This window comes from Rhinolophus hipposideros (assembly GCF_964194185.1).
Source record: "Rhinolophus hipposideros genome assembly, chromosome: 3".
Taxonomy (NCBI): Eukaryota; Metazoa; Chordata; class Mammalia; order Chiroptera; family Rhinolophidae; genus Rhinolophus; species Rhinolophus hipposideros.
This window is the reverse complement of record NC_138049.1, coordinates 101,668,571-101,682,122: the sequence shown is the minus strand read 5'-3', so window position 1 is coordinate 101,682,122 and position 13,552 is coordinate 101,668,571. Positions and strand designations below refer to the sequence as shown.

Below are 13,552 nucleotides of genomic sequence, written 5' to 3'. Positions count from 1 at the left end.
ATTTCAGTTCAGAAAGACTTGGGTTATTATTTGGACCCTTTTACCTGTGTGATTAAGGACAAATGGTTTGCTCAATTTCTCTAGGCCTCAATTTCCTGATCTATGAAATGAGGATTAAAATACTTTCCTCAGGTTTACTGTGAGGGCTTAATTTAACATCCTATTTGTAAAGAATGAAGGACAGTGTTTATGTAGTACATTATGGTTGCTCAATATATACTAGTAATTAGTACTACTATTATTCTTAGAGCAAATAAATAAACCTTTACTCAGATCCTTACCCTGGTACTAGGTATTTATGTTCATTGTTTATCTTGAGACATCAAAGTGTTGCCATGATTGATAGTAGTGTTTATACTTTGCTTGTTGAGGGGAAATATTGTTTAGTTACGTGCTTTTAGCAGGGAAGCCTCCAGGGTCCCCTGGTTATGGGGACAACTACGTTTAGATAGTAAGTGCTTTGATTTAAGGAAAACGTTAGGGCATTTTCTCAAGAATAGAAGTTTTGCATTTGTACTCTTTCCGTTTTAGTGAAGAAACACTTTCCCCTCGTGGGGAAATGGCATAGACAACTGTGTTTAGGCCCATTGCAACCTAAAAGTGACACTAGTTTACTTTTCTTTGCAAACTGAAAGGTAAAAATTCAAAGCACTTTCAGGTTACTTTCAGTTTCTTTGCTCATGATCCAGCAACCTTTTATGACAAACAAATAGGAATTTGATTTAGTAAAATAGCCTAAGTTCACAATGAATTAAACATTTTTTTTAAAACAACAGCTTTATTGAGATATAATTCACATACCATAAAAATTCACCCACTGTTCAGTGGTGTTTAGTATATTCATCTAGAGTATGGTGGTTTTGTACAACCATCACCGCTAATTTCAGTACATTTTTATCATCCCAAAAAGAAACCTCAGATCCATTAGTAGTCACCTCCATCCTTCCCCTCCCTCCTCAGCCCCTGGTAACCACTAATCTTCCTGTTTCTATAGATTTACCTTCTGGACATTTCTTATAAATGGAATACTGTGATGTGAGGCCTTTTCTGGATTCTTTTATTTAAGCATGATATTTTCTTTTTTTTTATTTTTTTATTTATTGGTGTGACAATTGTTAGTGAAATTACATAGATTTCAGGTGTACAATTCTGTATTACGTCATCTATAAATCCCATTGTGTGTTCATCACCCAGAGTCAGTTCTCCTTCTATCACCATATATTTGAAGCATGATATTTTCAAGACTCATTCGTATCAGTATTTTATTCCTTATTATAGCTAAATAACATTATATGGTTGTACCTCATTTTGTTTATCCATTCGTTAGTTGATGGACATTTACGTTGTTTCCACTTTTGGCTATTATGAATAATGCTGTGAAATTCATGTGGATGTATGTTTTCCATTCTTTTGAGTATATGTAGGAGTGGAATGGCTGGGTCATATGGTAACTTGGTGGAATTAAACATCTTTTTAAGTTCTCTCAGTCATATGCGTACATAAGAGCCCTATGTACTTAATACATCACATGGTCCTTGTACGGATGCCTAGGAAGATAGGAGGCAATATGTACCACGTGGTTAAGAATCAGGCTTCGGAAACTTGCAGCTAATAGATAAGTCAGTCCTGGAGATCTAACGCACAGCGTAGTGATTATAGCCAACAGTACTACATTATAAACTTCAAAGATGCTGGGAGACTAGATCTTAATTGTTCTCACCAGAAAAAAGAAATTATAATGTGACATGAGGGAGTTGTTAGCTAACCCTTTGGTGGTAATAAATTGCAATAGATAAATGTATCAAGCCCACACATTGTACACCTTAAACTTTCACAATGTTTGTCAATTGTATCTGAAATAATAATTTTAAAAAAGGTGAAGGCTTTGGAACCTGACTGCCTGGGTTCAAATCCCAACTCTGCCCTTTATAGCTGTGTAATCTTGGGCAAGTTACTTAACCTCTCTGTGCCTCAGTCTCATCTGTAAAATTGGGACAGAGTGATTACCCCATGAAGCTAGTGTGAGGGTTAAATGAGATAATGCATAGAAGGTACAAAAGAAGTGCTCAGTATTATTAGCTGTTATGAAAATGATAAATGTTCAGGTGTTCTTTAGCAGTGAAGAGTATGACTTTGAACAGTCTCCAACTTCAGTGAGTACCCTGGAGGGTTCATTAAACCATAGATTACCAGTCCCCACCTCCAGAGTTTCTGATTCAATAGGTCTAAGGGGGACCTGAGAAGTTGAGCTCTAAGAGGTTCCCAAGTGACACTGCAGCTGCTAATCTCGGGCTGCACGTTGAGAACCACTAAGAAAAGCCCCTAATTAGACTGAAAGAAACCTGTTCCGGTGCTGGGGGCTTTTGCCACATGGATCTTGAACAATTAATGCATCTCACACTCAACATGTCAAAATAGAACTCTTGGATTCCACGTCTGCCTGCTCCTGCAAAACTGCTCTTCCCGTCTCACTTAGTGGTCCCACCATTCGCCAAGTTCCTCAGACCCCAAATCCTAAGGTCTTTGACTCTTCTTTTTCCCTTCCTGCCACATCCAATTCATCAGCAAGTCCTGTTGGCTCGTCAAATAAATCCCAAATCTGAGCTGCTCTCACCATTTCTTTTTTCTCCCCCCCCCCTTTTTCTGCCTCCTCCCCATGCCCCACTCTATTTCAAGCCGTTATTTCTAGTGTTTCTCAGTCTAGTTGTGTAGGACACAGCCCCTGGCCCATGCTGGTATTATGAGCCTTGCACTACCCCCCAGGCTGAGGCAGTCGGTCAGCGGTCGTTGGTCAGCTGCTCACAGCCGCTCACGCTGGGCACCGGCTGCTCCTGGCAGCGCCCAGTAGCCCACGCTGACCTCAGGTTGCTCACTGCAGCCCAGCTCCAGGGAGAGCTGTTGTTCACAATCTCAGCTATAGAGGGCGCAGCTCATGGGCCCATGTGGGACCCGACTGGCGACCTCATTGTTAGGAGCACAGTGCTCTAACCGCCTGAACCACCTGACGGTCACCATTTCTACACTTACTACCGTGGATCAAACTGCCCTCTCTTGTCTGGACTACTGCTGTAGTCTCCTAATTGGTTTTCCTGCTTCTCTTCTTGCCCATCTTACAGACCTCCTATTTGTTGTTAGAATAAAATCCAAACTCTCTGAGTCTTTCAGGCCCTTCATGGTTGGAAAGATAGGTCAAGTTATGGACTTTTATCTTTATCTCAAGAGCAGTGGAATGCCATCAGAAGGTTGATGGGGGCTGTGACACGATTGGATTTGTGTTTATAAAAATATCATCCTGGCTGCCCTGAGGAAAATGGCTTGGACCAATGTTTTCAACAGTTAGGGATGGGACACATAGTTGGTGTTTTGGGTGAGTTAATGCTGGGTTGTACTGGACTGTAGGATGTACATATCCCTGGCCCCTGCCCACTGAATGTCAGGAAGGCCCACCAGTTATGGGGACACGCACCCCATCCTCCACATACACTTACACGTTTCCAAACACTCCAGCTCCCCCCACCCCACCCCTGACTCTCACCCACTCCCTCACCCCTGCTGGGAATCAGAGTGAGTCTAGTTAGGGGGCGACTGCAGTCAGTGGGGAGAGGACATGATGGCTTGGATTAAGGCGATGGCAGTGGTCCGTAGAGGTCAAGTTTGAAAGTATCTGCAGGACTTTACCGTCATGGGATTTGGGGAGTGAGGGAGAGGAGGCGCCGAGGAGGTGTGACTCCCAGGTTTCTGGCTGAGGTGCTCAGGTGAGATTGTGGTGTGATGGCCTCAGAGACCTAGCCCGATTTTAGGGCAAAGGACTTAAATACTCCATGATCAATCTCCTTATCTATGAAATGAGAGGTTTGGATTAAGGCTCTTACCAGTTCTGAAGCTGAGTGTTACGTTTAAACTTACCAACTCCAGCTCGTGTCACTGGATATTTCTCTTGCTCTGTCACTCACACCAGGCAGGCTTCATAGGTAAAAGCAGAAGACGGGGTGGGGGGGGGGGAGGTGGGCTTTTCTGTCTTGTGCTTTTGAAAGTCCTGCCTTGCTGGCCCTGCTGACCATCTGAGCGTCATGAAATTGTAGGACGTTAGACTCGGCGCTAAGACCCCTGCACTGGGGAAGCTGAGGGCACAGGGGAGGTGACTGGCCACAAATCACACTGCAGATTCCTTGACTCCTGGTCCATCCGGGCTCTCTCTGCTGCTGCTTCCCCTTCCCTCAGTCTGTGCTGAGGTTAAGACGCCCTCTGCCAAAGCACCTCATCCATTCCAGGGGTATGCTCACTTCCGGTGAAAAGATGTGGATGAGACGTGAAATAGGAGAGACACGTGTGAGCCAAGGCCTGGCTCGTTTCCCACGTTCTTATTTCCAGTCTTTCTGGGAAGCACTTCTCCCTCTTTTTAAGCAAAAGTCTTTGTTAAATTTGAGGAACTCTGTTTAGCATTCAGTGAAGTTGAGAAAAGTGTCTAATCACTTGACTCACTTAGGAGCCTTCTGTCACTTTGGTCATTTTTCATAACATTAATGAATCTGAGAGTAGACTCGGTGTCATGGTCCCAGCCTATCTGGGCGGGTACATTACAACCTGTTCTTACTTGGAAATGTGTGACGGATAAAGTAAGTGACTAGAAGATACTAAATGATCACCAGAACCCCGTACACCCCAGTTCTGGAAGACCTCCATCCCGTGAGTGTGTGAGCCTGCATCAGTTGTCAGCACGTTTGGTTTTCAATCAGGTCGCTCTGTTCCCTTATTTGCTTTAGCTCCTCTGTCAGCACCAAGCAAACACCTGTTGGTTTTCCCTACCAAGGTGTTTGCACTGTTCCAACTACATAAACCAGCTGTGCCCGGACATTCTGTGGTGTCAGTTTTATTAAAGAGAATGACGGAGGTTGCCCCTTGTTTTTGCTCCTTTTTGTCTCCGTTGCAGCCCATCCTGTGGCATTTTCTGTGTGTCTGCAGTGTGATTTCTCTGCGATGCAGCGTGTTTGCCTCTGGTTTTAGGTCTCTCTGAACAACAGTCTGCTTAAAACAGAGGCCTGAGTTCTGTGCAGTTCCATTCTTCACTCAGTAAGTGTTGTTTAGGTGCCTGTTGGTGTGCGTCGTGCTCTGCCAGGCGGTGAGGGGACTACAGAAAAAGACGTGCCCCAGCCCTGCTCTTTAGAAGCTGAAAATCCACTAGGCAGGTGGCTTCCTGGTGAGGATGCTGTGTATTATTGACCTTCAGAAAAACGTAGAAGTGGAGCTGGGTGAAAACACATTGTTGAGTGAGAAAAGCAAGATACAGAACGGTATGCCCAGTGTGCAATCGTTTATGTAAAGTTTTAAACATAAGAAAGTATTGTATGTTGTTTATGGAAACATGCGTACGAGTAAAAGTATGAAAATAGGGAGGATTTCATACCCAGTTCAGGATAGTGGTTGTCTCTTGGGGAGAAAGGGAAACAGGATCCCAGGACGCATTGGGACTTCAGTCGTTTCTCTAATGCTTTATTTTCTTAAGAAAAAAAATGTGGCAAATGTTACCATGTTAGATCAGAGTGATGGGTTCATGGATGTGTGTTATATTTTTCTCTCTACTTTTTTTGTATTTGAAAATGTGAATTAAATGGTTTCTATACTTTTTTGGAGCTAATATTTTTAAAATTTGTTTTGGAGACATCAGTCAGCCATCCATAAAATTAAGTAATATTTAAAGCAGCATTTATGATTTAGAGTCAGAATAAGTCATATATACAGTGTGATGCCATTCATATAAAGTTTTAAAAGCATACAAAACGATACTATATAAATTGTTTAGGGAAATACACCTAGGAAATAAAAATGTAAAAACAAAAATGACGGTGAAAAATGCCAGATTCAATAAAATGGCTTTCTAGGAAGGGAGGGAGGGTTTTCCTCTCCATAATGCCTTATTTCTTATGCAGGTGATGAACATAAAAAGCCTTATATTATGATCTAAATAGTTTAATTTTTTAATTATTTATTTTTAAAAAGCAACATAAGCCCTGATTTATGTATGTTAGGGAATCAGAGAGGGCATGAGTTAGTGGGCGCTGGGTGTGGGGTCAGAGAAAGTCTCATGGGGGGGGACTCGGGGTGTGGAATTTGAAGGGAATGTTTCAGGGTGGACACGATTTTGAACAGGGGGTAGTGGGAAGAGCCTGATTTAGTCAGTGAGGTGTTTGGAAGGTGGAGTGGAGACCAGCCTGCTGGAGCGTTGAGTTTGGCTCTGGGGGGTAGAGATGGCACAGGCTGATGGGTCAGTTATAAGTGCCAGGACATTGAGCACGTCAGTCGCCAGGCTCTTAGTTTATCGTTGTTTAGTCTCTGAGCATCTCGGTTTCTCATCCTTTTCTAGGTTCTTGCCTGTCCTTTCTGAGATTCAATAAACTGATTAATTATATGAAATGTTCCAGGAACAGAAACAGCATAGTTTGGTTCAAGAATATGTTAACAAATTCTGTTTGGGCTCTGATACCTTTGCTGATAAAATCCATCATTTGGCCTTTCTGGCTGTGTCAGCACTTTGGGCTGACATTTTTAAAAGAAACCGTCTACCATGATTTTAAATTCTCTTTCCTGGATAGTAATTGATGGCCTTTGGCGCTTAGGCTTGCACAGTTAGGACAGCTTTTTGTCTGCATGGATTACTGGTCAGTGCTAATCTTTCTTCTAAGGAGAGAATCTAAGGGTCCCTCTTATTTTTCTACCCCGTCACCTTACCTAACTGGCCTGTTGCGAACTTCCTGCAATTTATCCTCTGATCTGTATATTTTACTACAAAGAGGCTTGTGAACTTGCAGACTTCAAGTGTACTCATCTTAGAGTATTTACGAACGTTAAATGTACATCAGTGGCCCTTTGGTGTTTTAGTCTGGGTTTTAATTTATGTCTCTGAGCCTTTTCCCTGTAAGCCAAACTTACCCATTATTCTTTGAGCCTTCTTATTTTCTCTCTCCTTTTCTTTGCCTAAGAAACTCTGTAAACACATTCAAGTAGCATTGTTTGTATTTCTGTAGTTGCATATATAATGGTTTGTTTACAAATTACTTAACAACCTTTCAGAGAAACTTAGGGAGGAGAGATTTTTCTATCTAGAAAGTCAGGGATCGTATCCATAACTAAAGATCTGTACACGGGAACATTCCCTCTGGAATCTTATTAATAGGACAAGTCAGAGTGAAAATGATTGACTTGGTTACATTTTCATTTAAAAGTAACTTAGTCAAATATATGGTGATGGAAGGAGAACTGACTCTGGGTGGTGAACACACAATGGGATTTATAGACGATGTAATACAGAATTGTACACCTGAAATCTATGTAAATTTACTAACAATTGTCACCCCAATAAAATTAATTAAAAAAAAAAAAAAAAAAGTAACTTAGGATCACATCTGTTATGTCAAATAAGTGCTTGGTAAAGTTGTTCTATTTTCTAAACGTTGGGTAAGGAATAAATTACCAAAATGAGAGGTAAAAAGAAAACAAACGTTTCTTGGGCACTGAGTGTGTGCTGGGTGGCATTCTAGCATTGGCAGTTCTGCCTCACTGCCTGCTGGTATTGTCTATTACTTGAGCTATCAGCCTTAAAGATCTTTTTTCAGCTTGGCCAGTAAAAGATGAACTCAGTGTACATACTCGTTCGTCCACTTTTCCTCCATCCCATTTTAATATTTGCCAGTTACATTATTTTTACATTTTCTTCTGCAACCATAAAGCCTCAAATTTAAGACGTAGTCTTAAGGTTAAATTAATTAAATGTTCTCCACCAGTCCTTTTGCCATAATTTCTACGTTTATCTCATAGTGAATTGAAGTTTTTCCTCTAGTAGTTTCTTCGGTAAGGAGTTAAGGAAATCATATTCCCTGAGTTCTTCTATGTCGAAACCTGTTTTTCTGTCACCTTTGTACTTGAACAACAGTTTGGCTTGATATGTAGTTATTCGTGGGTCACTTTTGTGTGTGTGTGAACTATTCCAGAAAAGGACATGAAACAATTGTGCGGTATGAGAGCTTGATGAATAATCACAAAGTGAACACCCCAGAAATGAGCACCCCACAAGCCACTTTGTGTCTGTTCTCTATCACCCTCCCTCCTTCCCCCAAGACAAACACAGTCTTTATTTTAATCTCTCTGCTTTCTTTATGGTGTTGCCACTATGGATGCGTCCTAAACAATACCAATCATTTTTCCAATATTTGAAGTATATATAAATAAAATCATACAGTATTTACTCTTTTATCCTGTGTTTTTTGCTCAACGTGACATTTGTAACATTCATTCACATTGTTACTTGCAGCCCTACTTCACAATTTACGTTTCTGTGTGATAGTCTGTTGTATGAACATATTGTATGAACAGTTTATTTCTCGGTTGATGGACTCTTGGGTTATTTCTAGCTTGGGGCTAAAAGAAACCATGATGCTACGAATCGTTTTATATATGTCTCCTGGTACAGATATGTGTATATTTTTCTTAAGATATAGATTTGGGAGTGAAAATACTGGGCCTTAGGGTATACACATTTTGTTCTTCCTAGATATGGCCAAACTGTTGTTGTTTTTTAATTTTTTATTGGGGAATATTGAGGAACAGTGTGTTTTTCAGGACCCATCAACTCCAAGTCCAGTCACCGTTTTCAATCTTTAGATGCAGGGGGCACTGCTGACCATCCAATGTGAGAATTGAACTGGCACCTGGCACTCTAACCAACTGAGCCATCCGGCCACCCCTCTGGAAGCTCAGCAGCAGCTCATCGTCTTCAATGTAGTTGTGAAGGGCACAGCTCACTGACCCATGTGGGACTTGAACCAGCAACCCTGTAGTTCAGAGCTCGTGCTCTAACCAACTGAGCCATTCTGCCGCCCCAAACTGTTTTTTGAAGTGGGTTGTATCACTTTATACCCCCACCAGCCATGTGTGAGAGTTCCTCGGTTGATGTGTAGTGTTGTTCATTGCCTTTTAGCCCAAGCGATCCTTTGGGATAGGTGATATTTCCATTTGACAGATAAGAAAACAGGTTCAAAGTGGTCAAGTATTTAGTGCAAGTTTTTAGAGGTGGTGGATGCCAGAACTGGGATTCGACTCAGCTCTCTCTGGCTCTAAAGCCCGTTACCTTCCGTGCTGCCTTCGTTACAGACAGGACTTCCTGACGTACTGTATGTAAGGCACTGAAACCTCACCAGGGAGGTTTCAGAGACTTTTTTTTTTAATAGACTTTTTAAAAAATATATTTTAAAATAGATATTTTAAAAATACTTTTGGGGATGGATTGGATTTAGTTGTTCTCGGAGGGGAGCTGTTTCTCAATCCCTTCCGAATCTGTGATGTGGATGGTACTCATGCAACATATTTCGTGTCCTGACAGCTTCCTTTGTTCTGCTTTTAGCATCCAGCCTGTGTACGGAGCACAGCACCCGCCTCTGGACCCTCGGCTCACCAAAAAGTAAGTCAGGATGTTTGCCTTTCATGCTGGTACTTCTTCCACCACCCCCAAATCCTCCCCTACTTTGTTGAAATGACAGTTTCCACTGTGATCTTTTCTAGCTTCTGCTCTGCTCTCTTTTGGATCAAAAGATGAGCAATCTTCTTACCTCTAAACAGTCTGTTACTAAGTGAGAAATTAATTCACTTCCAAGATTTTTTCCCTACATTGTGATAGGTCGGCCGGTAAAGGAATGTGCACGATCAGGCAAGTGAAGAAAGTTTATTAAGAGAAAGTCTGGTTTATTAAGAGAAAGTCTGTCGGGCGGAGCAAAAGATGGCTACGGCCCGGGCTGCGTGTCTAAAGGAGACTTGCAACCCCAAGGAGGGGGTGAGGAGGGTTTTATAGGGGCTGTGCTGACAGGGTGGCCTTGTTTGAACAGAAAACGCTGACTGCCTGCAAGCCAGTAGCTGTTTTGTGGGATTTTCTGTTATCGCAAGTTGCCTGTCTGCAGGTGCGGCCAACAGACATCCTGCTGTTTTCTGGCAGACACGGCTCTGCCTGTAAGTCGAGGTCTCTGAGACCCAACATTCAGAGACCTGACATGAAGTCAAGGTCTCTAACATTCAGAGACCTAACATGAAGTCAAGGTCTCTAACATTCAGAGACCTAACACATTGGAAATGGGTGTGTGTAGGGTTTGATGTGGAATTCTCTGTCCTGGTGAAAAGGTCTTTATTGATTAAGTATTGTCCTGAAATTGGATGACTGATGACCTTCCATTAGCAGGAGAAGTGGTTTCCGGGGCCCATTGCTTTTGAACATAGGTAGGTCTCCCACCTTCTCCTCACTGACACTCTGAGAAGTGGGGCAGACAGAATATAACTCTAGGGCTGGTTTCCTTCTGGTCCTCTTTCTGTTCAAGGAAACCCAGCCATACAACAGAGCTAAAAGCTCCCTGGAGGCTAGTTCTCTAGTAAAATTCTAATAAATTATCTTCAAACACAACAGAGTCCCTACTCAATCCAGGACGTGTGGATATATCGATCCCCCCGATATCACTTCATCACAACTTCCTCTAACGGGCCGTCACTGAGCCGCAATGAACTTCAGTGAGGAGACGGTTATCTTCTCAGATTTTCCGAGAACTTTGGCCTCTGTCTTTGGCTGTGCTTAATCTTAGAGACTTATTTCTATGACAGCTGTAGTTTGTGGTGAAAACCGAATGATTTGAAAGGTGCAGGACACCTACGTTCTCATCCTCCTGGGGCCTGGTTAATAATGTCCTCCCTTTCTTCCTTCACAGTCATTAGGGAAGTAAAGATACTTACATTGGAGTATTCTGAATACCTAGAGAAATGCTGTTCTAGTTCCTATATTTGTATGTATGCCGTACCAAGGTGCTATCCTAGTTGCAGATTACAAAGCTAGTCTCCTATGAAGTCACACCAGTTACTGAGATGATTGGATTTATTTGAATGTTGCTAAATTCCTCACGCGTTTCACATCCCTTTCCAGTGTCAAACATTATTTTTCTAAATCAATTTGTGTCGTATTTCTATTAAGTGAAGAGCCACATCAGTAAAACAGTATAGTATTAATCAGCTTACAGAATGATCTTTGGTTTCCTAACCAGTATAACCTGAAGCCACTCTTTTTCAAAATATCCGCAGATGTTTGTGTTAACAGTTAAGAAGTTATTATTCACCAAACAACTAAGTTTCTCTCATAATAAATGTTCCATTTATTATGGTTTTGTAAGTTTTTAGTTGCACCTGTGCTTCTCAAATCCCTTTTTCTTGACCACTTACTAGTTCCATGATCTTGGACAAATAACCTCTCTGAGGTTTAGTTTCCTCGTCCATGAAATGGAAATAATCAGACTCACCTCACAGAGTTGTTGTGAGGATCAAATGAGAAAGTGCTTTTTACGCTCTAATTTGGCGCCCAGTTGTAAGGAGGGATGGAAAGGTGTCTGTCAGAGGCCAGATGGGTTGTAACTTTGATACCGTTTGTTTTAATAACCTGGTTAAACTTCAAGCCCCCCTTGGGTGAGGTATAATTTAGTTGGGACATGTTAAAATGAGGCGGCCTATAAAGCACAGGCACCCCAAGCTAGAATTACCTAGATCGATTTTTTTTTTACCGTGACTGCTGGGGTCAAAAGGGAAGAGACGTTTCTCCTCCACAGGCCACGTCCCTACATGTGGCTTCTTGTCATTCTGGCTGCGAACATAAGCAGCCCGTTCCGTGTAGACAGGAAGTTGTTCCTACAGGGCCCAGGAGGTTATTTCCACAAGACGAGAGAGGCAGGGCCATCCGCACACACTGGGGAGATTCTAGCTGTGCTGTGACCTGCTCAGTGTGCGTGGCTACTCCTCCTCCAGGCTGGGTATCCTACAAGGCCTCATCCTCCCCTCTTCTTTGTAACAGGTTTTCTAGGTAGAGGCGGTAGAGCGTGCGCGCGAGCTCTGCAGTCAGGTAGGCCTGGTGGGTTGGAGCCCAGACTTCGCTGCCTGCCCATTACCTCAGTCAGCCTCAGTTTCCTCATCTGTACATGGGAATAATAATAGTAGTACCTCATATAATTATGAATGAGCATTAATAAGAAAATGGTTATGTGTAAATATTAGCACAGAGCCTGGCACCTAATAAATAGCCTATAAATGTTAACCATTATGTACATTTGAATTTACATTAATCTCTTTTGGAGAGAACAAAATTAATAAACGTGGATAATCTTCAAAGCCTTCAAACTTCTCATCACTGTCACTGGTCTATAGATTTGCTGCTTTCTCTCATTTGGTGACCCCGGTACTTTTCCCTCTCGCTCTCCTCTTTCATTCTTGTGAGTGGTTCTCAGCGACCTTCTTCTGTCCTCAGACTCCCACCCGTGTCGGTGAGACCAGCTCCTTCCAGGAAGGCCTCGTCCTCAGGACACAGCTGACTTTTCTACCTGGTTGGTTGGGTTTGGGGTTTTGTGGGAGTAGGTGTCCCTAAAATAATTTCTAGCAGCCTCACAATGCTCTGCTTTGACTCTTGTCTTTCTGTCACAGAGAATGGCAGCCTTTCCTCCCTTCTTGTCTCTTCATTGTGTTGGAATGTGTCCTTCCAGTTTCTATTTGCAGAAGCCTTCATCTGAGTACTTCTTAATCTAGTTCCCTTACACTGAATTTCCATCTGCTTTAAAAACGTAATGAAATACTTGAAATGCATAAAACAAGGTGTAGAGAAAAATATAGCCAACGCGCATGGACCCAGCACACAGCTGACTTACCTCCTTCGTTGTGCAGGAAGCTCAGCGGCCGTGAGAACCTGACCCTCAGCACAGCCGTCCCTGGTGTGTGTTTCATTTCATTCCCGGCTGTGCATGGGCTCCCCCCAGTGTTACACTGTCAGCACCCAGTCAGTTCTTCGACCTGAGTTAGAATTCAGCTTCTCGATTTGATGGTTTATTTAAAGAATCCTCAAACATCGAGAGGATTTTTAGGAAACATCAACCAGAAAACCCAGTAGTTAACCTTGCGATCCACAGCGCTCCCTGTTACTCTGTAGGATTCATTCATTATGTGCAATCTTGAGGTATGCGCGGCCTCCGAAGAGGAAAACAGTAATAATCAGCACGTCCTCCTGTGCAGTATTTCATCGATGACTGGTCGTTCTTACACATCTGCCTATTTGTTCTTGGCCGCGGCCCCTCCGCGGTGTGTGCTGCAGGTTGGGGAGCCTGGGTCCCCTTTACAGGGGAGAAGCAGCCACAGTGATGAGTCCAGAACCTGCGGCCTCAGCAGGTCTGCAGAGGAGCAATTTGCCTTCTGGCTCATGGGGACTTTTGACATGCAGATACTTGTACTGCCTTGCCTCAGTTTTATTTTCTTTGATTTGTTCATTTCTGATTATTCATTCAGTAGCTTTATAAGTACTCTCACTTTGGGAATTGACGAAAGCCAACAAAACAACATTTTCCACTGAATAAGAGAAGTAATAAGCTCATTGTAAAAATCATGAATAATTCCGAGAAGTATAAAAATGGAATGAAATGTCACCTATAATTCTACAGCCCAGAGATAAGCACTGTTCACATTTTGATGCAATTTCTTCCCGGTTTATGCATATACTTCT

The 13,552-nt window shown here is 42.5% G+C and overlaps 1 protein-coding gene across 4 annotated transcripts in view; it reads left to right on the top strand.

Annotated features, from left to right (window-relative positions):
• Positions 1-13,552, top strand: part of LOC308496194 (TBC1 domain family member 22B) — a 65,708-nt gene that overhangs the window by 1,836 nt on the left and 50,320 nt on the right. For 3 of the 4 annotated variants that reach the window (XM_081044989.1, XM_081044990.1, XM_081044992.1), the window contains exon 2: positions 9,395-9,451. In XM_081044989.1, coding sequence (XP_080901115.1) covers positions 9,395-9,451 — 57 coding nt within the window. Of the gene's footprint in view, positions 1-9,394; positions 9,452-13,552 lie in introns of those variants that run through there. The other variant, XM_081044991.1, reaches the window with a different exon arrangement.